The sequence below is a fragment of the Ahaetulla prasina genome, chromosome 12 (genome assembly GCF_028640845.1).
Source record: "Ahaetulla prasina isolate Xishuangbanna chromosome 12, ASM2864084v1, whole genome shotgun sequence".
Lineage (NCBI taxonomy): Eukaryota > Metazoa > Chordata > Lepidosauria > Squamata > Colubridae > Ahaetulla > Ahaetulla prasina.
The window spans coordinates 25,790,086-25,815,072 of NC_080550.1; the positions used below are offsets into that span (position 1 = coordinate 25,790,086).

Consider the following 24,987-nt stretch of genomic DNA (forward strand, 5'->3'; position numbering starts at 1 on the left):
ATAGGCAGATTCCTAGAAGAATAGGGAGATAGAGAGTGAGATTCAGGGTTCACAACCTGCTGCTCAGGGTGCCACTTCTGTGGGCGAGGGGTTTCTGCACCTCCTGCCTGGTTGCTCCTACAGTTTTGAGAAGTCTGAACTGAAAGCAAGGAGCTCGGTTTTTAGGAGCTGCTCCTTGCCCTCACCATAGTCACCTAAAGATAAGGGTGGTGGTGGTGGTGCAAAATGGTCCTGATCTTCTATGCACACAACTGAAAAGAGCTTGCACATTCATGATTTGAAATTGGAGCTTGAAATTTTTTTTTTTTTTAAAGAAGGAGATTTAGGACTTCTGAAGAATAATTTGCAGCTGTCTCTGAGTAATCTGGCCAGCTCAAAGCATCAACATTTGGGCCTAGAAAGCTTTTTCAGAGTGTTGCTGATATTGTGCAGTGATGTTTCAAAAAAAAAAAGGAAGGAAGGAAGGAAGGAAGGAAGGAAGGAGAGAAAGGAGAGAAAGAATAAGAAAGAAAGAAAGAAAGAAAGAAAGAAAGCTGGACCAAATCAGCACATCAGGACCCCACCCTGAGTGCGACAGGCAGCGGCGCAGGGCAGGACACCATTGAGCCCTTCCCTCCCTGGTTCAGCCGTCTCATCTCCTCCCCTCCCCCCTTGCCCCCCACTTCTTCTCTTCCTTAGTCCTGTCTGTTTCCCACACATAGATAGACGTTGTGGAGCCTCCCCAGAAAGTGCTGAAATTTGGAGCTGTTCCTCCAGGGCACGTTGTGAAGAAGGGAGTCACACTAGTGAACAACAGTGTTATCTTTGTCGCGTTCAGCCTAAGTTTTGTGGCTTCTATCCCGGAGTTGCAGGAAGCAAAGGTAGGACTTATCCCTTCTGAGATGGTGCCCAGGAGGGCCTCAGCAGGGGAGTGGCCGGTGGGCACTCCTGCCCCAGGGGAGTCAAAGGGCTGTTCCTGCTCTCCAACTTCAGACATTGCCAAGAAATAGAGGCTCCTGGATGAAGGGCATTATACGGCTTGGAGCCGAGGCCTTCCTGGAGCAGGGAAGGGCCTTCCCATTTGGCTGGCCAACGAGAGAGAGTGCCCGGGGGCAGAGGCAGATCTGAAGACCAAGAGGGTGAGCCCAGCCAGGGAAGCAGTGGTCAAGTTACTAGTGCAGCTTGATTGGAAGCAGCTTCCTGAGAAAGCTGGTCTGCCCCACTGACCTCCCCTGCTTGCTGCTGCCACTCTTGACTTTGGTAGAACTGCGGGTGGGGCTCCCACGGGATAAAAATCTGCATGTAAAGTTCCACTTTCTGTGGGGAAAGGAGGAGGAGCAGAATGCTGGGTGAGCAGTGCATGGTGGGCCTCAGTGGTGAAATCTGAACCAGTTTACTTCCGGTTCTCTGGCTGTGCATGTGCGCTGCGCGTGCATGCACAGTGCGCACCATGCACCACATGTGAGGTGCGCGTGCGTGCATTGCACGCCAAAAGGAGGCACGGGGTAAATAGAACAGCGCATGTGGAGGAGGTGATCAGCGGTGGCGCGCAATCTTTCTTTTTAACTTTTAAAAGCATTTTTTACAACCTATTTGGCCAAATAGGTTGTAAAAATTGCTTTTAAAGGTAAAAAAAAAAAGGCTCTGGCAATTACGTGGCTCAGCTGGGCATGGGGGAGGCAGGGATTCTTGCTACCAGTTCTCCGAACCACGCACTGCCATTGCTACCGGATTGGCCGATCCAGTCCGAACTGGGAGCATATCACCCCTGGTGGGCCTCCTGATCTCTGGGGCATCAGCAGAGGCCAAACTCAGAACTTGGCTGGAGCCTGACCATTGTTCATGCATCTGGAGGAAGACCAGCTACCTCTCCCCACTGAAAACGTCTCTCGAGTCGAACATCTGCCTGTACTGCTGTACGCAAGATTAGCCAGTTGAGACTCTTTGCAGGAGAGGAGCATCCTGCATCAGGTAAGACTTTTCCACTGGGTGTCTTTGGACAGGTGCTCACTATGTCTCCCAGTGGTGAAATTACCTTGAAGCCCCAGGGGGGCACCTGTCACGTGGAGGTGACATTCAGTCCGAAGAGTCGTATCCTGCCCTTCTCCGAGGAGGTTCTGCTCGAATGCCAGGGGGTCCTGCACTCCCTATTCATTGTGCAAGGCTGCTGCCAGGGCATTGAAGTCCACCTGGACCAGGATCACATCCCTTTTGGAGCTGTGGTGCTGCGGAGCCAGGCTTCTCGGCGCGTCGTGATGCAGAACTCTGGAGATCTCGGAGTGGGGTAAGCCAGCCAGCCCTATCAGGGGCTTCTTCACTGGCTCTTGCGCCCCTCCTGGTCTGGAATGGAACATTTAGGCACTGACCATTGGCCACACCCTCAGCCAACTGCCTCAGCCAATTCACAGCCAGCTTTCTTCTTCCACTGGCCTTTCCCTGGCTATTCTCCACGGCCAGTGGGCCCCTGGCCCTCCGCCTTTGCCATTGTTTTATTTATTTATTTATTTATTTGCCACAACAATATATATAGGCATCACACAAAAAGATTATACAGTATATAAACATATATATAAGGAAATATAAGGAAGTATAAGCATATACATATAAGAAGAAAAAGAAAAACAATAGGACAGGAACAGTAGGCACGTTTGTGCTCTTATGCACGCCCCTTATGGTCCTCTTAGGAATGGGTTGAGGTCAATAGTAGAAAGTTTTTGGTTAAAGCTTTTGGGATTATGGGAAGAGACCACAGAGTCGGGTAATGTGTTCCAAGCACTGATGATTCTGTTACAGAAGTCATATTTTCTGCAATCTAGATTAAAGCGGTTGACATTAAATTTAAATCTATTGGTTGCTCTTGTATTATTGCAATTAAAGCTGAAGTAGTCTTTAACCGGAAGGACATTACAATAGATGATTCTATGAGTTTAACTTAGGTCTTGTCGAAGGTGACGGAATTCTAAATTTTCTAAGCCTAGGATTTCAAGTCTGGTGGGATAAGGTATTTTGTTGTTTTCAGAGGAGTGGAGAATTCTTCTTGTAAAATATTTCTGGACACGTTCAATTGTATTAATGTCAGAAATGTGGTGTGGGTTCCAGACAAGCGAGCTGTATTCTAGAATTGGCCTAGCAAATGTTTTATATGCTCTGGTTAGTAGTGTAGTGTTTTTGGAAAAGATTAGGTTTACAACTCTTAGAGCCTTTTTTTCTATGTAGTTGCAGTGGGCTTTGGCACTTAGATCATTTGATATAAAAACTCCAAGGTCTTTAACTGGGTGGTGGTCATCTGTAAGGTAATGTCCATCAAGCATGTACTTAGTGTTTGGGTTCTTTTTCCAATATGTAAGACTGAGCATTTGCTGGTTGAGATTTGGAGTTGCCAAGTTTTAGACCAAGCGGTTAGATGATCAAGGTCTTTTTGAATGGTAGATGTATTGTCGGTGGTGTATTGAAGTATTATCCCTGCCCATTTGCCCAGACACCATTTGACCTAGGGATTTTGCTGAATGGGACCAATAACTCATAGCCAACCAGGTGGCAGGCAGAAGCAATGGTGCTGAAAATGTTTTTAAATAATGCTATGCATTTTTTAAAAAAAGTCAATTAAATTAAAAAAAAGAAAAGTGCTTCAGTATCGGAGAAAACCCCTACTGCCCACCATGAAAGCTGGAACACCCACTAGTGGGCGGTAGGGACCAGGTTGACTACCACTGTTCTAGGGTTTCCAAAAAAATAAGAATGTCATCTAAATAGATTGGACTCCTCTGTATAGGTGCTCATGCAGCACCTCATTGATTAGCTGCATGAACACAGCAGGGACTCCTTGGAGACCAAACAACATCACTTTAAACTGGAAACTTTCTAGGGGACAATTGAAGGCTATTTTCCACTCATCCCCTTCCTTGATTCATACCCGGTAGTATGCCTTTTGCAGGTCTAGCTTGCTAAATACTTTTTCCTTTGCTAGGTGGGTCAGCAGCACTTTCATGAGTGGGAGTGGGTACATGTTTTCTACACAGACAGCGATTATTCCCATAAAATACATGCATAGCCTCATTGACCCATCTTTTTTCTCTTTGAAGAGAACTGGAGCGGCCACCCTGGAATTGGCTGGTTGTATGAATCCAGTGGCTAGATTCATGTCGATGTATTCCCTTAGTCCCTTCATGTCTTTGAGGGTCGTGGAGTACATTTTCGGCTTGGGTAATTTCACCCCCGGCACAAACTCTCTGGAGCACAGTCTGTGGGGTGGTGGGAGGGGAGGATGCTACATTCCTCTTCGCTAAATACCCCTGCTAGGTCTTGGTATTTTTTGGGGAATTCCTGGGAGCTGCTCAGCTGTGGCTTTGGCTCTCTCATTTTGCTTAGTGTCCTTCAACGGTTGGATGGCTTCCTCTGCGGTAGTGGTGGGTGGGTGGGGAAAGGGCCTATTCCCAACCTTAGTTTTCACTCCATCCCCCCAAGTATACTTATCAAGTATAATTCACTATTCCCAGTCAGGGTTTATCAAAAATAATCAAGAATCAGATGATTTATTGTTATGTATTGCTATATTGGTATTTTTTTTAATTTTTTTTTGTTTACATTTATATCCCGCCCTTCTCCGAAGACTCAGGGCGGCTTACAGTGTGTAAGGCAATAGTCTCATTCTATTTGTATATTTACAAAGTCAACTTATTGCCCCAAAACAATCTGGGTCCTCATTTTACCTACCTTATAAAGGATGGAAGGCTGAGTCAACCTTGGACCTGGTGGGACTAGAACCTGCAGTAATTGCAGGCAATAATAACAGGCTTCTTACAGCCTGAGCCACACCACAGCCTTTTGGTATAGACTAATAGCAGGTCCCACCTCCCCCCCTGCACATGATGCTCTGTCCCCGCCCATCTTTTAATTCATATTGCTGCATTTTTATTATTTTTATTGCTTCATTGTTTACTATTGATATTTACATTTTTAACGTTCCAGTCGGCTTCCGACCCGGATATAGTACGGAGACAGCTTTGGTCGCATTGGTGGATGATCTCTGGAGGGCCAGAGACAGGGGTTGTTCCTCTGCCCTGGTCCTATTAGATCTCTCAGCGGCTTTTGATACCATCGACCATGGTATCCTGCTGCACCGGTTGGAGGGTCTGGGAGTGGGAGGCACCGTTTACCGGTGGTTCTCCTCCTATCTCTCTGACCGGTCGCAGACGGTGTTGACAGGGGGGCAGAGGTCGACCGCGAGGCGCCTTACTTGTGGGGTGCCACAGGGGTCGATTCTCTCGCCTCTCCTGTTCAACATCTATATGAAGCCGCTGGGTGAGATCATCAGTGGCTTTGGGGTGAGATACCAACTGTACACTGATGACACGCAGCTGTACTTCACCCCGGGCCACCCCAACGAAGCTGTTGAAGTGCTGTCCCAGTGCTTGGAAGCTGTACGGGTCTGGATGGGGAGAAACAGACTCAAGCTCAATCCCTCCAAGACGGAGTGGCTGTGGATGCCAGCACCCCGATACAGCCAGCTGCAGCCGCAGCTGACTGTTGGGGGCGAGTCATTGGCCCCAATGGAAAGGGTACGCAACTTGGGTGTTCTCCTGGATGGACGGCTGTCATTCGAAGATCATTTGACGGCCGTCTCCAGGAGAGCTTTTCACCAGGTTCGCCTGGTTTACCAGTTGCGCCCCTTCCTTGATCGGGATGCCTTATGCACGGTCACTCATGCTCTTGTTACCTCTCGCTTGGATTCTTGCAATGCTCTCTACATGGGGCTCCCCTTGAAGTGCACTCGGAGGCTTCAGCTAGTTCAGAATGCAGCTGCGCGGGTGATAGAGGGAGCCGCACGCGGCTCCCATGTAACACCACTCCTGCGCAGGCTGCACTGGCTGCCTGTGGTCTTTCGGGTGCACTTTAAGGTTTTGGTTACTACCTTTAAAGCGCTCCATGGCTTAGGGCCTGGGTACTTATGGGACCGCCTACTGTTACCTCACGCCTCCCACTGACCCGTACACTCACACAGAGAGGGACTTCTCAGGGTGCCGTCCGCCAAGCAATGTCGGCTGGAGGCCCCCAGGGGAAGATCCTTCTCTGTGGGGGCTCCTACCCTCTGGAACGAACTTCCCCCTGGCTTGCACCAATTGCTTGACCTTCGGACTTTTCGCCGCGAGTTGAAAACGTATTTATTTACTCGCGCGGGGCTGGCTTAAATTTTAAATTTTTTAGATTCTAAATTTTTTAGATGAGTTTTAAGGGTTTTTAGGTTTTAAAAGTTTTTAAATTTCGGCCAATTATATAATAAGTTTTTTAATTTTGTTTTAATTGTACATTGTTATTGTTTTTTATTCTGGCTGTAAACCGCCCTGAGTCCTTCAGGAGAAGGGCGGTATAAAAATCTAATTAATAATAATAATAATAATAATGATAATGATAATAATAATAATAATAATAATAATAATAATAATAAAATTAATGTTCTACTGTTGTAAGCTGCTGAGAGTAGTTCCATGATGAGATGGGCAGCAAACACATTTAATAATGAAGGAAGGATGGGAGGGAGGGAGGGAGGGATACATATCCCAAAATAATGTTGCATGATCCAATCTGTGTTGGTCACCAGAACCAGAGATTTAGTCTTCTGAGCTTTCATACTGGAACCCATCCTTGGGGAAGCTCCCTGAAAATGGGCTCCAACACAAGTCCAAAAGCTCAGAAGACTAAATCTGTGGTCCCAGTGACCGATGCAGATTGGATCCTGCAGAGATTGCAAATATCCAAGGCTATCCTTCACACTTGATCAATGTGTTTCATTAAATGCAAAAAAGGCCTTTGATTTGGTTCAAAATATGCCAGAGGTGGATTTCTTCTGTGGATTAGGAATTATTTCTTGCAATCTGCACCAAAATGCTAACCAACAGAATGATTTCAGACTTTTGAGTTGCGACATGACACTCAGCATATTTATGAGATTTATAAATTTTGCTTACTTCCCTTGGATCCTAACATATCAGTACAGTGATTGATATCTACTGGTTATGTTAAATAGAATAGAATAGAATAGAATAGAATTTTATTGGCCAAGTGTGATTGGACACACAAGGAATTTGTCTTGGTGCATATGCTCTCAGTGTACATAAAAGAAAAGAAAAGTTCATCAAGATACCACATCTATTCTATTCTATTCTATTCTATTCTATTCTATTCTATTCTATTCTATTCTATTCTATTCTATTCTATTCTATTCTATTCTATCCTATTCTATTCTAACTACCTACAGATAAAAGATAGCAGAATCAAAAAGCTACTAGATAGGTTTGAGTCAATAGCTAAAAGAGCACATTTTTCTTGGAGTACAAAAGACCAAATAAGGAAGTAATTGCTCCATTCTTTTCGGTCATAGTCAGCCACTATTCAGCGTCCTGGTTTTGGTCCTGGGTATGATGACATTTCCAAAAGACCAATGAGAGACTGGAGTACTTCAGTAGATTATCATGTTGAAGGATATGGAAACCAGGCTTTACAAGAAAAGAGCTGAAGATCTCCCTTGATCCTACAGATGATCATTCAGCTTTTGTAACTTCTAATGAAGGAGAACTCACTATTTCATGTGGCAATCTCTTCCACTAGTTAACAGCTCCTATTGAAGAAATGGTGGGACAGAATCATTAAAGAAAGGATGCCAAAGGAGGGAGTGTAGGAGCCTTCCTAGCAGGATAAGGCCCAAACTGCAGCAACCTCCAATGCTGGGTCCATTTCAAAGAGCCAATGATGGGTGGCCAAGAGCAACATGACTGGGGCTCTTGTTCTCTTTCCACCCTGCCCCTGTCAGCTGACCAGCTGCAATGAAGACCTTTCCTCTTGCATTAGGTCTTGGGGGTCTCTCAATGGCTGTCCGTTGCCTACACAAATTTTGGGTTAGGTGGAGTTTTTGCATGATTTTTCAGAAATTGGTTAAAACACTATTTTTCTGAACATTTGGAGAAGCTCAGATTTTAGCTAGGGGATTGAATGGCTTCTGGTGTGTTATTTGATTGATTTGGAGTATATAAATGTGGGCTTTGAGGAATTTCTGATTGGTGTGATGATACTTAGAAGGAAGAGACACACATTCAGTTTTAACAAATGGAAACCGCAAGCCTTACATTATCCTAATGCAAGTTTGCCTGCTAGGCAAGGTGTCATTTCTACTCTAAGTTATTCTAGATCCTTGCACGGCAGATGCTGGTGCCAAATTTGGTTAATCTCAAACAAGTTGCCCCATCAGAGCCCATCAATGCTTTCACAAGAAGCCACCAGAAATCCCTGCTTTGCTAGAGTGGGGAATCTTGGGAGAGGGCAAATCACTTCCACAGGACTGTGGCATTGCTAGGAGCCCTTCTCTTGCAGCTTTCTCAGCATCTGCCCTCTAATGCCACTTACTCCCCCCACTCCCCGTTCCCAAAATTTGCTGACATTTTGCAATGCATGGGGGGTGGGGGCGAAGAAGGCAGAGGAAGCTGGCTGGCTGGCTGAGGAATTCTGGGAGTCCACAACTCATAAAGTTGCCAAGTTTGGGGACCCCAGTTGTTCTGTCCCCCTCCTCAGTCTGGGAGAGACGGGCGATGACTTAATTAGCCAGCAACTATCAGCTCTGGCAGCAAGCTAGCAAGCGTCTGCCAAGTGTCTCTGTTATCTCTCTTGATGCCGAGGAGTCAGCTAGGAAACCAGGAACAAACAGGACTTCAGCTCTAGTTCTCTCCCTCTAAGCAGTTGATTTAATCGCCATGAAGTGGTATAGCAGTCCTTGCTGCTTTTATATCCTGTGGGGTGTGGCTCCATGACTCAGCACTTCCTAGGCCTGCCCCACCCCTGCTTCTGTTGTTCCCGCCTCTCCTGCCTACGAAACCTAGGGTCCAGCCAGGCCTGATTGCCATCAGCTGGATCTGGAGGCGTGGCCTGGGGGGGAAAGAGTCAGGGGATGGAGGCCTCATTATCTCCTCCACCTGGCCTGCCTCTGGCTCCTGGAGCTGAGCCAGGGAAGCCGGTGCTCCAGAGGTAAGTCCTGATGGCCCTTCCCCCTCACTTTCCGAGTCACTTTCTGGCAGGGGGCCCGGCTCGGGGGGCGCAGACACACCACCAGTCTTAACCCATTCACAGTTTCTTGAATGTGCATAACACCTGAGGGGAACCATTTTCCTTTTCTTTCAAAGCTTCCGATGGGATACCAAACGCTTCAGACCAGACTTCTCCATCAAACCCACAGAAGGTTACATTTCTCCAGGAACAAGTGTCCCCTTTGAAGTGACCTTTCACCCTTGTGAGCAGAGTCAGGACATCTGCTATGAAAACCTCCCATGTCACATCCAAGGCGGAGAACCAGTGAGGCTCACACTGAGTGGATCGTGTGTGAGCGTCTCACCTATCAAAGAGGTGATTGGTGGGGCACCTTGAGTTGGGAATACCTGGGCAAAAGCAAGAATGGTCCAAATCGAGTATAAGGTGTAAATGGGCCACTCCTGGCACCTGAATGTAATGTAAGTCAAGTTACAGGAAGCTTAGCAAAAGGAGCCATCAGAACAGAGATTAAAACAAGAGATGGTTTCTCTCCATCTACTTAGTCTCTGATGCAGCCTCTTCAAAGTCAAATACTCACCTCATAGCCTATCTGCATACCTCAACCTTCGATGTGGAGGGCGCCTCTGTGCCGGAGTTGGGAATATCTTGAGTCTATAGCTGCAGTGGCCACAGGAGGGCTGGAGCCTTCTCAGTCTTTATGCCATGAGGGGACAAACTCATCAACCATTCTTCCTCCTTGAAGAGGAGGTGGTCAAGAAGAGGGACGTGGGTCAGGTAGTGTTGCTTTTGGTTTTAATAATACTGTACAAACTCTCCAGAACAGGACATTGAAATACGAAGTTTTGTGCATTTGTTTACTGCTCATTAGTCCCGATGTTTCTCTCAAAATGGCATCTATAAGCCATAGATACCTCTTTGGTTCCTTCAATGATCAATCTTGAATTTTCTTAAGAGAAGGTGAGTTGAAAAGTGAAGACTGGGACTCGGCCTCAAGTTGATTTTCAGCATTGCACCTGGGGCCCCACAGATTCCAGAGGCCTGCTTAGAGCATAGAACTGGCAGGGGCTGTAAGTGTATCTCAAGCTGAGCTAAAAGTATTTGAGATACCTACAGAAACAGGATGGGGTTGGAAGCCTTTTGAAGGCCCAGTCAGAAACACACACTGCATAAACTCCTTGATTGTTACTTTTGAAAACCTGACAGAAATCCTCTTGATTGCCTCTTACAGCAAAGAGAACCAAGGTGTAGCAATCTTGGGGTTTTTCCCTCATTCCCTCTTGTTTAGCTGAGTCAATATGAAATTTATACGGCAGTTGCTGAATTTCTTTTCAAGGCAATCTCCTCTCCATTTACCCTCTCTTTTTAAAACAGTTTTTTATTTTTTAAAAACAAAGATAAAACTTTTTTTATAGTTTATAGTTTTTTTAAAGATAAAACATCTTTCCTTATGCAGTGTATCGTCTGGGTACAAACTTCTCTGTGCTACATCATTCCTCATTTATCACATCTTTTACATTCATGTTAACATTATTATATTAAACATTTAAATATTGTAAAACTCTCCATTTTCTTCTTCGTATCTTTTAGTAATAATACCATATTGACATCAAATATCATTATTCTCTTCATACATATAGTAAAAATTTTCATCTTATTTATATCTCTTAATATATTTTCTAGTTATTTTTGGTCGTCTTCATTTCCAAACTGCATTTTTATTCCCCAACTATTGATAAAATACTTTTCATGTCATATATTCAAGTTTGTTCTTTCTCCTTGCTAACGTTAATCTGTTCATTTCTGCACATTCTAATATTTTCCTTATCACCTTCTCTTCAATAGGAATCTCTCCATTTTTCCAATGTGCAAATACAATTCTAGCTGCAGTTAATTCATGAATAATTAAATATACATTCTCTTTATTATAAGTTTCCGGTAAAAGTCCTAACAGAAATATTTCTGGTTTCAACTCAATATGTTGTTGTATCATCTCTTCCAACCATGTCTTATTTTTTGTCCAGTACTTCTTTGCTTCTTCACATATCCAAGTAGTTGGTGACACTTCCAACGTTTAGCTGATTTATCTTTAAAAATCTTTGTCAACCTCACCGATGGTAAATACTATCTGTAAAACATCTTATACAAATTCTCTTTATATGCAGTTGACATCGTTAATTTATAATTCCTATCCCACAATTTCTCCCATTTATCTAATTCTATTGTATAACCAAAGTTTTTCACCCATGCTATCAGTCTCTTTCACTTGCTCCTCTTCCAATTTTATACCCAATAGGTAATTATAGTTTCTTTATTACCCTCGCTTCTGTTCCTGTTAAGATTTTATCTAACTTGGTTAATTCTTTGTAAAAGCCCTGTAATTTAACTTCTCATATCTAGACTGTACCTGCACATGTGAATACCATGTTATATCGATCCCTTGCTCACTCATTTCTTCTTTTGTTTTAAGTCCCCATCTTCATTTAAAATATCTTTATATCTGACAATATTTCCCACATTAATACTATTTGAGTGAATCAATGCTTCTATCGTTGAAAGCCAAACCGGTATCCACAAATAATGTTCTTTAATTTTCTCCCACACCAGTAATAATGCATTCCTTATATAGTGTCTCTGAAAATATCCATGTATCTTGTTTTTCCCATACCGTAAAAATGCATGCCACCCCAGTTGTAAATCATGTTCTTCCAAAGTCAATTATCTTATATTTCTCAATCTTTCATCCATGCTAAAACTGCAGCCTGATAGTACAATTCCCAGTTTGGTAGTCCAAAACCTCCTCTACTTCTTACGTCTTGCGTCATTTTCAAACCAATTCTTGCTTTTTTCCCTTGCCAAATATACTTATGTATTATTTTGATAAGTTCCTCAAAATATTTCTTTTCCAGTTTTATCGGAATTGTCTGAAATAGGTAATCTTGGCAATATATTCATTTTAATTGTTGCTACTCTTCCTACCAGAGATAATTGCAGATTCTTCCACTTTTCCAGATCTACTTGGATTTGCTTCAACAACTTATTCCTTAATTGTTACACATTTTGCTGTCAGATGGATCCCTAAGTATTTAACTTCCTTTGCTATCTGAATGTCTACACTTTTTACTAATTTTTTTCTTTTCCGTGAGATTTTTAACTAAAATCTTAGTTTTCTCTTTATTTATTTTCAGACCTGCCACTTCTCCACATTCTTCTATTTTTTTTATTAATTTAGGTCCTGTTTTTAATGGATCTTCCAGAATGAAGGCTAAATCATCTGCAAACGCCTGTAATTTATATTGTTCCCTTTTAAACCCCATGCCTTTTATCTCTGTATCTTGTCTAATATTTCTATTTAGTACTTCCAATGTCAATATAAGCAATAATGGAGAAAGTGGACATCCTTGTCTTGTGCCTTTCTTAATACTTACTTTCTGTCATATCTCCATTTACTATCACTTATGTGGTTTGTATATCGCCTTAATCATTTTAACAAATCTCTTCCCAAAATCCATTTTTTAACTGTGCTAGCATAAATTGCCAATTCACATTGTCAAACGCTTTTTGTGCATCTAAGAAGATCAATTCCATTTGCTTGTCTGGATGTGCTTCAGAATACTCCAAGGTGTTCAGAATTATTCTGTTATCTTTAATTTGTCTCTTAGGTAAAAAAAAAACATTTTGATCTGGATGTATGAATTGGTTTAAAAACTGTTTTAGTCTTTCTGCAATTATTGATGCAAATATTTTATGGTCTGTATTTAACAAGGATATTGGTCTGTAGTTTTTTATTTGTTGTTAGTCTGCTTCTTCTTTCGTTATGAGGGTATGCTTCCATCCATGAATTTGGTACCTTTGCCTCTAACAAAAGTTCATTAAATAGTTCCAACATTGGTTTGCTCAAGGTTTCTTGGAATTCTTTATATAGTTCAGCTGGTAGACCATCTGGTCCAAGTATCTTCCCATTTTATTGCCTCTTAATTGCTTTTGTTAACTCCATCATAGACATACTTTCATTTAGTGCTGTTTTAACTGTTTCAGGTATCTTGGGTATTTCCGCTTTTTCCAAATATTGTTTTATTCTCTCTTCTGATATTGACTCTTGCTCATATAGCTTCTTATAATAGTTTTGAATCACTTTCTTTTTCTCTTCATTTTGGTAATGAATTTCTCCTTCATTGTCCATTAATTTGTCTATCAATTTCTTTCTTTCTTTTTCTTTTTTTAACTTACACATCAGCCATCTTCCTGGTTTGTTAACATTTTCAAAAAGGTTTTGTTTAACACTTTTAGTTTTCCATTTTAATTCTTCTTTGTCTATTAATCTCATTTTATGTTTCATTAAGTCCATTTGATTCTTTATTTCCTTTTTTGTGGATCTTTTTGTAATTCTAACTCTAATGTCTTATATTCTTCTTCTAATATTCTTTGATTCTGTTTTCTTTCCTCCATATGTTATGACTAATCCTCTAATGTACGCTTTGGCTGTGTCCCATACACTTTATAATGATGTTTCTTCTTTTCTATTCTCTTTGAAGAAAAAATCTAGTTCTCTTCCCATAAATTGAATACATTCCTTTTTTTTAAATATTTCTTGGTTCAATGTCCATTTCAATAATCTTTTTTGTCCTTTCCATATAACTTTTATTGGGTTATGATTTGCCCAATTGCTTGTTTCAATACTTATTTCTTTCAGTTCTGCTGTCATCCATATCAGGAGTCTCCAACCTTGGTCCCTTTAAGACTTGTGGACTTCAACTCCCAGAGCTTTGCTGGCTGAGGGACTCTGGGAGTTGAAGTCCACAAGTCTTAAAGGGACCAAGGTTGGAGACCCCTGATCCATATCATGTCTATCCTTGACCAAGCCATATGTCTGTTTGAGTAGAATGAATATTGGTTTTCTTTGGGATGCATTTCTCACCAAACATCTTGAATAGCTCATTCTTCCACCATTCTTGAAAAGGCTTTAGGAAGTGCTTTCTTTGCTTTTTTATTTACTTTTCTAGTTTTATAGTCCTTTTCTGCATTCCCAATTGCATTAAAATCTCCCAGAATACAAATGTTTTCATACTCAAGTTCTGTTATTTTATTATGAAGTTTTCTGTAAAAATCCTCTTGGTTGATGTTTGGTGCGTATATTGCTACAAAAATTATCAGTTTGTTCATCATTATGTCCACCATCAAAATTTTGCCTTCCTCATCTGTAAAAACTTGTTTAGCGTTTATTGTTTCTTTTATATATAAAGCTATTCCTCTTTTCTTTTGTAGTGATAAAGCGGTACATAGCTTCCCAATTTTAGGGTATTCTAATATTCTTATGTTGTTTTTTTATATGTACTTCTTGCAAATTATGTCCAATTTTAATTTATATAGTCTATGGAAAATCATTTTCCTTTTTATTACTGAATTCAGTCCATTTATATTGATTGGCATTAATTTAAGTTCTTCTTCCAGAGTTATTTGTAGATAGGTGTTGTTGTTCTAGTTGTTCTTGTCGCTCTTGGTTTTTTTACTCTTGCTCCCTCTCTCATCGTGATTTCCTCCCGGTCTCTTTCATCTTTTTTTTTTTTTGCATGCTCTTCTCTTCCATCCCTTCTTGTCATCATCTTGGCTCATCACTTATTCTTATTTCCTCTTGCATTCCAAAATATTGCTCATAAAATTGTTCTGCTTTCTCTTTGGAGTCCAGTCTATGTCTTTGCTCCATCCAGGTCACCAATATTCCTTTGGAATCAACCATCTGAAGTTTACTCCGTGCTTGATTAGTTGTCTTGTTAAAAACTGGTATTCTCTCCTTATTTATCTTACTCTTCTTGGAAACTGTTTTAATACTACAATTTCCTTCTCCTTGTATTTTAAAGGTTCATCTCTCGCTCTTTGTAAAACTTCTGCCTTCATTGCTTTTTTTGTAAATCTCACACGGACTTCTCTAGGAAGTTTATGTGTTGCCACATATCTGGTATTGACTCTGAATATCTCACCAATGTTTGCCAATATTACTCTGCCATTATTTCCACTAGATTTTCTCCTTATTCTTCCTCCATGTTCTGAAATCACAAAAATAGTCAGCCCAGTCCATTTCCAGTGAAATTATTAATCTCAAGTAATAAAAGAGCATTGTTTGTGAAGGGGAGATTTTTTTTTTCTTTTTTTTCCCTTTTTTTATTTTTTTTAACCCTCTATCTTCTCCTTCTTCTCCTCCTCCTATCCTTTCTTCTCCCTCCCTTCTTTCCTCCCTACCCACCTACCTACCTACTTTCTTCCTTCTTTACTCCTCTTTCCTTACCCTTTCCCTTCGGGAGTGTTTGCCGAGCAGTCCCGACATTACACCATTCCAACTTGTTTAATTCTACCATTATTCCTGTACAATGGCAACCAATCAATTTATAGTCTTCCCCTTCCCCGCCTCCTTCCCCGAGACTCCCCAGAACAGAATACAGGGTATTGTAACTAACAAACATAATCTAAAATATAACATAAAACATATTCCATTTCACACCATCACACTATCAATTCCCTTCTTTCTTAAACTAATACATAATAATTCCTAACTTCACTCAAAAACTAATTGATATTTTAATCTGATACTTATTTTGAATATAATCAATCCACTTCCTCCATTCCAAAATATATTTTTCTTGTGTACAGTCTTTCAAGTAGGCAGAAATTTTTGCCATTTCTGCTAAATTTGATACTTTACTAATCCATTCTCCAATTGTAGGTAAGTCTTCTTTCTTCCAATATTGTGCAATCAATAATCTTGCAGCAGTTATTAAATTCAGAATCAGTTTTGTCTCTATAACAGTGCAATCTGAGATTATTCCTAATAAAAGAACTGTGGAACAAACTTGATCTTCTTTTCAAAATGTTCTGCATAATCCACCATATTTTAATCCAAAAGGCTTTAACTTTTTTGCAAGTCCACCATATATGATAATAGGTAGCATCCTCACAATCACATCTCCAACATTTTGCTTTCACATTTGGATACATACATGACAGTTTTTTAGGATCTAAATGCCATCTATAAAACATTTTATAAAATTTTCTCTTAAATTTTGTGCTTGCGTAAATTTAACATTCCTCACCCAAATTTTTCCCATGTTTCTAACATTATAGGTTGTTGAAAATTTTGTGCCCATTTTACCATACAATCTTTAACCAACTCCATTTCTGAATCAATTTCAACCAATACATTATATAATCTCTTTATATGCTGTTGACCTTGATCTTTTATTTGTTTTACCAGATTATCATCACTTTGCCTTATACCAATTTTCTGATCTATTTTCCATCTAGATTGCAATTGTCCATACTGGAACCATGTATAATTTCTTCCTTCATCCCTCAATTTCTCCCTAGATTTTAACTGTAATTCCCCTTTTTCCATAGTCAAAAGCTCTTTGTAAGTGATAACTTCCATTTTTTGTAATATATTTATATTCTCTATCATATGTCTGGGGATGGTCCATATTGGTATCTTTCCATCTAACTTATATTGATATTTTTTCCAAATCCTCAACAACGCACTTCTGACCATATTATTCTTAAATGTCTTATCAATTTTCTTGTCATATATTACATATGCGTGCCATCCATATAACAAACCATAACCTTCTATATTCAAAATCCTTTCCTCTGTTAAATTAATCCAATCAGAAATTAAAGTTAAAACAACTGCATCATAGTACAATTTGTAATTAATTTAAACTTATCCTCTATCTGGGAAGTTTGCCAATTCATAGCATCGTTAAGAGATTCTTTCATAAATTCTTTCAGGTTATCCTGAAGTGCTTCCAAATTTAGTGATTTTGTATCTGCTGTATGTGCTGGAGAGACTCCCAGTGTTAATGTTCCTGGGGTTTTTGTAGCAGTTGACTTTAATTGTTTTGCTGCCATCTCTTAAAATTTCTCTTTAACTTAATATTACGTATAAACCTTTTAAGTCTTTTTTTTCCCCAGTCTCAGTATCTCTTCTCCCTTCTCATTACAATGTTTAAAAAAAAAATTTCCAGCTGGCCTTCAGCAATAAACAACAGACAGTGAGACTTGTAACACTTTCGTTTTCAACTGTGTAGCTCATTAAAGAACGATCGCCATTTTCACTTTGAAGTCAAATCCAAAACTTAAAAAAAAAATAACAGGGAATTGATTGATTACTTGCTTTTATAATTAGAGCTCTCCTGTTTCTGTTCAGTCCGGTATTATCTTCTTTAAGTTAAAATTGGTCCCGGCTAATATTACGTATAAACCTTTTAAGTCTTTTTTTTTTTTAAATCAGTCTCAGTATCTTGAGCTCTTCTCCCTTCTCATTACAATGTTTAAAAAAAATTTCCAGCTGGCCTTCAGCAATAAACAACAGACAGAGAATTGTAACACTTTCGTTTTCAACTGCGTAGCTCATTAAAGAACGATCGCCATTTTCACTTTGAAGTCAAATCCAAAACTTAAAAAAAAAATAACAGGGAATTGATTGATTACTTGCTTTTATAATTAGAGCTCTCCTGTTTCTGTTCAGTCCGGTATTATCTTCTTTAAGTTAAAATTGGTCCCGGAAGTTGGTCGCGGCAATTAGGTCTGCCGGAGCAGGAAAAAAGCCTCAGATCTGGAGCACTTTGAAGTTCTGAGGGGGCTTAACCCTTCGAGCCCCCTGGTATCTTCCAGGAGCTCTAGGGAAGCTCTACCTCTGCTTCTTTTTGCTCACCACCGCTTCTTCTCCCGAAGAGGGGGATTTCCGAACTGCTGGACAGCTGATTGTCGCTGTCTTAGCAGTCCAACATGATCCAGAGGTTGGTGACCAGAAAGATCACCTCCATTGCCAACGGAGCCAACCAGGAAGTCGTGAAGGGGAGATTTTTAAAAAACACCTATACAGCTCTAGTGCAGAGATGGGAAGGGCGGCGGTCTCTCTGGATCACTCTGGCTCCTTTTTTCTTGGTATCTTCAGAGGGGAGGTCCTCTCCATCCTCTTATTTTGGGCCAATGATTTGTCTGGTGAAATTTTTAAGGAAGGAAAGGTCTGCACCTCTAGCAAACCAACTTAGCATGTTAAGTCCCCCAACAGTGGACTGAATGAAGAGAAGGGATTCTTCCTTGTAAAGAAAATTCAGAAATATTTTTAGTGCTCGTCTTTTAGTAAAAGTGACTTTAAAATGTATCAGACTCCTCCTGATTTCTGACTACCCTAAACTAACATGGCTCTTCCACAATTTCTTACAGGTGGTGAATTTCATATGCCAGGTGCGTGGAAAGCAGACACAGACCATCATGCTATCCAACAAGACTAACCAACCATGGATGTTGCGGCCCATTATTGAGGGAGAGCAGTGGAAAGGGCCAGAGTACGTCAGGGTGGAAGCCCACCAGCAGAACAAGCCCTATGAAGTCACATACAGGCCTCTGGCTATGAATGTAGAAAACAAAAAGGACCAGGTATCCCAGAAACAAACAGCAAAAGGAGGGGAAAGATGGGGGGGCTGGGGGCCTCAGAAACTGGGCTGGATTAGGTATGTTGTATGCAAAGAAGGATCCTTGCATTGTTTTGTACATTCAATTGCCATTTTATTAGCTCAACACTGCCCACAAAAGCCTGGAGCCTTTTGTGCATCCAAGCTAGTTCTTGGCTTGAACAGAAAGTAATTCTGTGGTTGCTGCTACTACAGATCCTACAAAGCAGCATTTTTGGCCCCTATATTTTTGTTGTGGTTCTTCAGTGCTGTTCAACTAGTGCTGTAACTTAGATGGAAAGTTCATACCTCTTTCAAGTAGAGGGTGAACCACAATAAGCTGAGAACTAACGTGCAGAAAAGGCCAGATGTAGTGAAGGTAGAGAGGCTGAATCCAGGGCAAAGAACTACCATGGGTGGGCCCCACAACAGCCCATGGGAGGGAAGGGGTTCCTGGCCCTTCTTGAGGTATTTCCCAAACTCTCCATAGTGGAAGGCCTGCAGTGTCTTGTCCAGTTAGACTAGCTATGCTTTGGAGATCCCAGTGCTCCGATTTAGCCTTAGCTACCTAATAGTGTTTAAAGCAGTGGATTTGGTTAGCTGTTTACGAGCAGGATCACCCCAAAGTTTTCTGCTGTCTGGCCCTAGGTCCACCATACTTGTCCTGGAGAAGCTTAATTGAGTCAACCATTTGGAGAAGCAGCACATCACAGCTGCCCACCACATGGTCAGAGAATGCTTGTCTTAGCTAATTTGACTCTTCAGAACTCTTGCAAAAGCAGGTCGAGAGAGATCGTTCTCCTAAAACTCTCCTGCGTAGCCTCTATCATGGGAGATGTGACCATCTCAGTTGGGGATGGCTTGAATCAGTGAAGAAATGTTGCCTGAAACGCTCCTCTTTTCTCCAGGGCTCCGTCTTCTTCCCCCTCCCAGATGGAACAGGACTGCTTTACCTCCTGCAAGGCACTGCTGAGCCTCCCAAGTCAGCTGGGAATATCATGAGGGAAATTCCGTGCAAAACATCCTACACGGAACTGCTTCCCATCACCAACTGGTTGAACAAGCTGCAAAGGCAAATGTGAAAAATGGGCTGGGCAGGGTTGGCTATTTCCCTCCAGGCAGCAGAGGAAAACCTGAGACAAAGCGGGGAGGAGGAGGCTGCAATCACACAGGAGCCCACAAGTTTCAATGGGTGTTACAGTTTGCACCCCCAATTTTCCTTTGGTCGTTTGAGGCCCCCATTGTCTTATCTAGCCATTGATCCGAGGTTCTACCAAAAACAGGAAAGTGGTGTTTGGTGCCTTGAGTTATTTGTAAAAATAATGAAGGTGGGATATAAATAAAATAAATAAATCCCTAAGAGCCCTAAAGTTAGCTTGTCTTATCTTGCCTGCTCTCTGTGCCCCTTTGCAGAGAAAATATGTTGCTAATGAAGCACTGTTATAATAGAAAAAGCTTTCATGAGTGTCAATGGGTATGACTGCCTGGCTGGGTCAGAACATGGAGACGCCATTCATGGGGAGTGTAAGCAGATGGACTGGAAGCAAATAATCCAAAAAGAAAAAAGTCTCTCCTTGCTAACCTTTGTTTGGAAGGAAGGTTACGTCACAATAACTCCACCTTTTCTTTCAAATTCTGTAAGGCATCACTAGGATCTTTTCTCTCTTGTGAAAATAAGAATTTAATAAGAATGTTATTATTATTACTATTTATTAAATTTCATATAATGCCCCCTCTACATTAAATTGCTGGGAAAGATGTTTTGAAATATATTTTGAAATTCAGGCCGACTACAAATAACTGGATAACAGATCCAAGAAGGGCGACGATTTGAGCCATAATCCAAGATACATGTAATCCTTGGCTAATGACAGTAATTGGGGCCCAGGAATTCCTTCATTAAGCAATTCAGTCGGGAAGTGCAGCATCACATGATCTCACCAACATTATGGGATCACCTCCTGCTGGCTTCTCCATTGATTTTGCTTGTTGGAAGATGGCAGCGAACATTGCAAATGGCGATTGTGTGACTAAAGGACACTGCAATTATTGTTAAGCGCAAGCCAGTTGCCAAGTGCCCAGTTCACAATCACATGACCACAGGGGTACTGGGAGAGCTAGAACTTTGAGGACCATTCAGTGCCAACCTATCTATGAATGGTCGCCGAGTGTTTAGTGGCTGCTAAACAAGGCCTGCCTGTTCCTGGGTAGTTCAAAGGCAGTTGAGGGAACAGGGAGTCAACCTGTGCGCAGGGAGAAAATTCTGCTTCTCCTGTCATTCAGGGTCCAGGATTACATTCTGAGCTTAATGTTGCAATTGAGATATATTTTCTTAACTAGGTTTCTAATTATTTTAACTACCTGCATCACAATAACTGTTTTTTCTTTCTTGTTAATCGCCTTGAGTACTATTTTTAGCAGAAGATTGGGGGATAAATTAGAGAACTGGTTCTATCAATCCATCTGAAAACTGAAAAAACTGGCAATTCTACAGAAGGGTAGCTGTGGTTGTTTTTATTTAGTAGAAAAAGCACAGGGGTGGAAAAACTGGATGGGGTTGACCTGAAGGGCTGGGAACTGAACGGCTCCCTTTTCTGACTAGGTTTCGGGTAACGGTTGACATGATAAAGCCAGAAAAACTGGAAGTCACAACCACCCTGAAAACTCTGGACTACATTGAAGTGCCAGCCTCCACTAAGAAGGACCATAAGCTCACCTTCTTCTCTTACAAAGAGGGCATGTACACCACCAAGGTAAAGAGCCCCGGCAGCTTCTCAGGCTTTTTCTTGAGCCGGAGCATCTCTGTATAAGGAGCATCTCTTTGCTTGTCCTGCTGAACCTTTGGCACAATTGGATTCAGAAACTTAAATACAATTTTATGGTGACAATTATTTGGTCATTGCTTTTCACAAGAATGTGAGAAGAAATATCCTGCCTTTTGCACCTTTTTTTTTTTTTTTTGGTAGTCTGACCAAGCAGGACTGCTAAGACCTCAGAATTGTTTCAGGGATGCTCCCTGCCTTCCACTCAAAGGCCTCTCAGTAGCAGAGGCAGGCAGGAGGGTCAGCCTGGATGCCGGAGGCCTTTCGTCTTCAATCTGCCCGGTCTTGCATGGCCTCCAACAGGACAACTAGGGCTGCTTGATTAGATGGTTCTCAAGACTCTTCTGTCATTTCAGATCACCTTCCGCAATGAGACGACCCAGGAGTTCGTATTCTATCTGATCACGTTTAAGGCCACCCCATGTGGCCCACTAGGCACCCTCGAGTTGACCACAGCTGTCCGGCAAAGCACCTCCTCCTCGGTCAAGGTGGAAAACCCGCTGCACTACCAGGTGTCCTTCAATACAGACTGCAAGGTGCCAGACATCAACCTGCCTCCTCAGTTCACGGTCCCTGCTCAGTCTGAGGTACACAACCTGCCAGGCCCCAGAATTCAGCAGACCCTCAGCACCTTCTACCCTGACTTCCTGCTTGCCTTTCATTTCCATTCTTTGAGAAACTTTGAGTTTCCTTTCCTGGCTTTTGTTCGATCCTTTCCTCTTTCTTCCTTCCACCTCTTGCAGTGATACCACAGAAGCCTTACCTCTGAAGAAGGCCGAAGTATGTGCCCTCTCCAAGAAGCCGTTATTGGATGCAACAATCCTGGACAATTTCTGTCCAGTGTAGAGAGGGTGGTCAAGCAATGGTCCAGAGGAAGTAGATTATCTGGAGCCATTCCAGTGAGGTCTCAGGCCAGCATATAGTACAGAGACAGCACTAGTGATCTTTGGCAGTGCCCCAATAGTCTTTTATCTTTCCTTGAAAATGTTTCTTATTCCCTGTATATTGAAACTTTTTTGTTATTCTTGACATTTGTTGCAAGACTTAGTTCATTCTGAACCTTAAGCCTTCCTGACTCCTTCCTTGCAGATTCAGGCTATTTGCTGATAGTCAGTTTTAGTTATCTTTTCCCTTTTTTATAGTTGTCCTTTTTGTCTCTGTTTGTCAGAGAGTTCTTGATGTAGCAGCTTTTTACTACCATCAGTCACAGTACCCTGCAAGGGAGTGGGGAATGTGGCGATTCTCCTCCTTTCCATGTGGGTGCTTCAAGACCCACAGGACAGGTGGAGAGAAGTGGACTCCATCTTTCCCTCACTTGCGGGCTGCAGAGCTTTGATGCTTTCCCCTTTTGTTTAACATCCACATGAAACTGATGGAAGAGATCCTGCATTGGTTCAGGGTCAATTATATGTCTTAGCCACAGACCATGTTCTTTGGTCATAATTTGAGGATTAGAATCTCTAAAGATTTCATGTAATAAGACCTGAATTTGCTACCCCCAAGTGCCTTTCTCTCTGGCCCTCTTTGCCAAACTGAACTTTGCACACACAGTCCCTCACAGGGCAAGCTAGTGTCTTCTCAGGGCTCCTTCTCATGCTCTACTTTTTCAACATTCTTCTTTTTTCTGTTCAAAAATGTTTCCCTGCTCCTCTGACCTTCAGTGGGCCCCTAGTTGAGGCCGCTGGAGAAAACAGCTCCCTTTCCCTTGTGGGCCCCTCTTAACCAATTGTGGGGGGGGGAGGAAATATGAGGCAGCAACATGGGTGGTTTTTGCTGCCCCTGCTGTGGCCTGTCATACTTCACACAGTGGCGAGCTGTTGTATTAACACATTTTGGTTAATACAACACATTGAGTGGCCAACTAACTGCACAGCTAAATGATCAGAAAATGTGATTCTAATTAATTCATTAGCCGTGAGGACCCCATACCTGCCTTCCTCTTCTAGGTGTTGCGAATTCAGAGCCCACCTGGCTTTCCCTCTTTGTGTTTGGCTCTTGTTGTGTCTTGCCCGCTCTCACCGCAGCCGGGGTCTGCTTATCTGCTTCCGAACGCTGAAGAATGTCCTCCCGGCCCCAGCCCTGGCTCCATGCCCAAGCAGGCTGCAGAGGAGGGAGCACCCCCCGGCCCCAGCCCTGGCTCCATGCCCAGGCAAACCGAGCAGCTAGACCCCTCCCCCTCCTCCACAGCATGTGAGCCTGAGGAAAGTTTATTTCCAACAGCTGCTGATTGGAGTGACCCTCGCATCAGAAGACTGGATAGGTGGAGGCAACAGAAGGAAGGGAGGGGCAGGCCTTAATGAGTGCTGAGTCATGGAGCCACACCCCATGGCCTATATAAAGGATCTGCTTTCTGGCAGTCTCCGAGTCAGGCAAAGTCTAAACATATCTTGCTGAAGTCACTTACTGGTCTCCTGCCTGCTCTGAGGACTTTGCTAGGACTTTGGGCAGAGCTGCAGAGGCAAGCCTGATTCGGATTTCCCTGACCCGGCCGTCAGCGGAGGAGTGGGACACGACAGCTCTCCCATCCCTTCTGCGCCCCGGTTCCCCTCCGTCCTGTGGTTCCTCCTCCTCCTCTTGGTCCCCGGGGGGGTGGGGTGCAGACGGGAGGGCCCGGGACCCTCTCCTCCTGGCCCCTTGACAGAGAGCCATTTCCTGCCTCGCCAGGGAACGCTGGTCTTCGAGTTCCTGCCCATGAGGCCCGGGGAAACCAGCGGGCGCCTGGCTCTCAACAGCAGCGACCTGGGCTCTTTCCAGTACGATCTGATCCTGAAGGCCAGGCCGGCCCGCCCAGAGAAGCCCCTCACTTTCTCTGCCATGCTGGGCAGCAGCCAGAGCTTGGTGGCCAAGATCGTCAACTACACCCGCCAGAAGACGGAGTATTCCACCAAGGTGAGCCGGCAGGGCGGCCCTTGGACCTGCCGGGCGAAGAGGGGGCGGTGGCGGGGTGCGGAGCCAGGCCGACCCGCCTCTCTCCTCTCTCTCCCCCCGCAGATCGACAGCCCGGACTTCCAAGCCGAGAAGGTCATCAGCGCGCCGGCGGGCGCACAGACCGGCACCGAGGTGGGCGTGGAGGTGACCTTCGAGCCGTGCCAGCTGGGCGAGGCCCGCGGGACGCTCCTGCTCTCCTCGGCGGCGGGCGGCGACTACCTGATCCCGCTGCGGGGCACGGCGCTGCCCCCCCGGCCGCAGGGCCCCGTGCAGATCCGGCTGGGCGGCAGCGCGGCGCTGCCCTTCAAGAACGTCTTCCTGCAGCCCACCGCCTTCAGCTACGCCGTGGACAGCGCCGCCTTCTCGGTGCGCGCCGCCGAAACCATCCGCCCCAAGAAGACGGCCACCATCTCCGTGGCCTTCGAGGGCGCCGGCGGCGGCGGCGGGAACAAGACGCCGGTCACCGGCAAGCTGGTGGTCTCGTGCCCGCGCGCCGCCGGCTTGGCCTCGCCCGTCAGCTGGGTCTACTACCTGAGGGGGGTCCCGCCGTAGAAGGAGCGGCGCTTCCGCAATAAAAGTCGTTCCCAGAAAGGAAAGCGAGTCCGCCGCCTCTTTGGGGGGTAGGAGGGCTTCCGGGTCGCGGGGGGCGGGGCTTCGGAGGGGGTCGCGGTGCCGGTCCCTCGGCCTCCACGTAGGGGGCGCTGTTTCGCCCCGCGCGCGGATAGGATGACGTCACGCGGGGAGGGAGGGAGGCGCGCTGGGGCGGCTGTCGCCCCGGAAGCAGC

The 24,987-nt window shown here is 43.5% G+C and overlaps 1 protein-coding gene across 1 annotated transcript in view; it reads left to right on the forward strand.

Moving 5' to 3' along the window:
• Positions 1 to 24,826, forward strand: part of LOC131184418 (hydrocephalus-inducing protein homolog) — a 64,068-nt gene extending 39,242 nt beyond the window's left edge. The window contains exons 26-34 of the mRNA XM_058155651.1: positions 702 to 860; positions 1,983 to 2,263; positions 9,147 to 9,366; positions 18,226 to 18,438; positions 19,361 to 19,524; positions 21,055 to 21,205; positions 21,631 to 21,861; positions 23,939 to 24,163; positions 24,266 to 24,826. Of these exons, the coding sequence (XP_058011634.1) occupies positions 702 to 860; positions 1,983 to 2,263; positions 9,147 to 9,366; positions 18,226 to 18,438; positions 19,361 to 19,524; positions 21,055 to 21,205; positions 21,631 to 21,861; positions 23,939 to 24,163; positions 24,266 to 24,754 (2,133 nt within the window). The 3' untranslated portion in view covers positions 24,755 to 24,826. The remainder of the gene's footprint in view (positions 1 to 701; positions 861 to 1,982; positions 2,264 to 9,146; positions 9,367 to 18,225; positions 18,439 to 19,360; positions 19,525 to 21,054; positions 21,206 to 21,630; positions 21,862 to 23,938; positions 24,164 to 24,265) is intronic.
• The last annotated feature ends 161 nt before the right edge of the window (positions 24,827 to 24,987 follow it).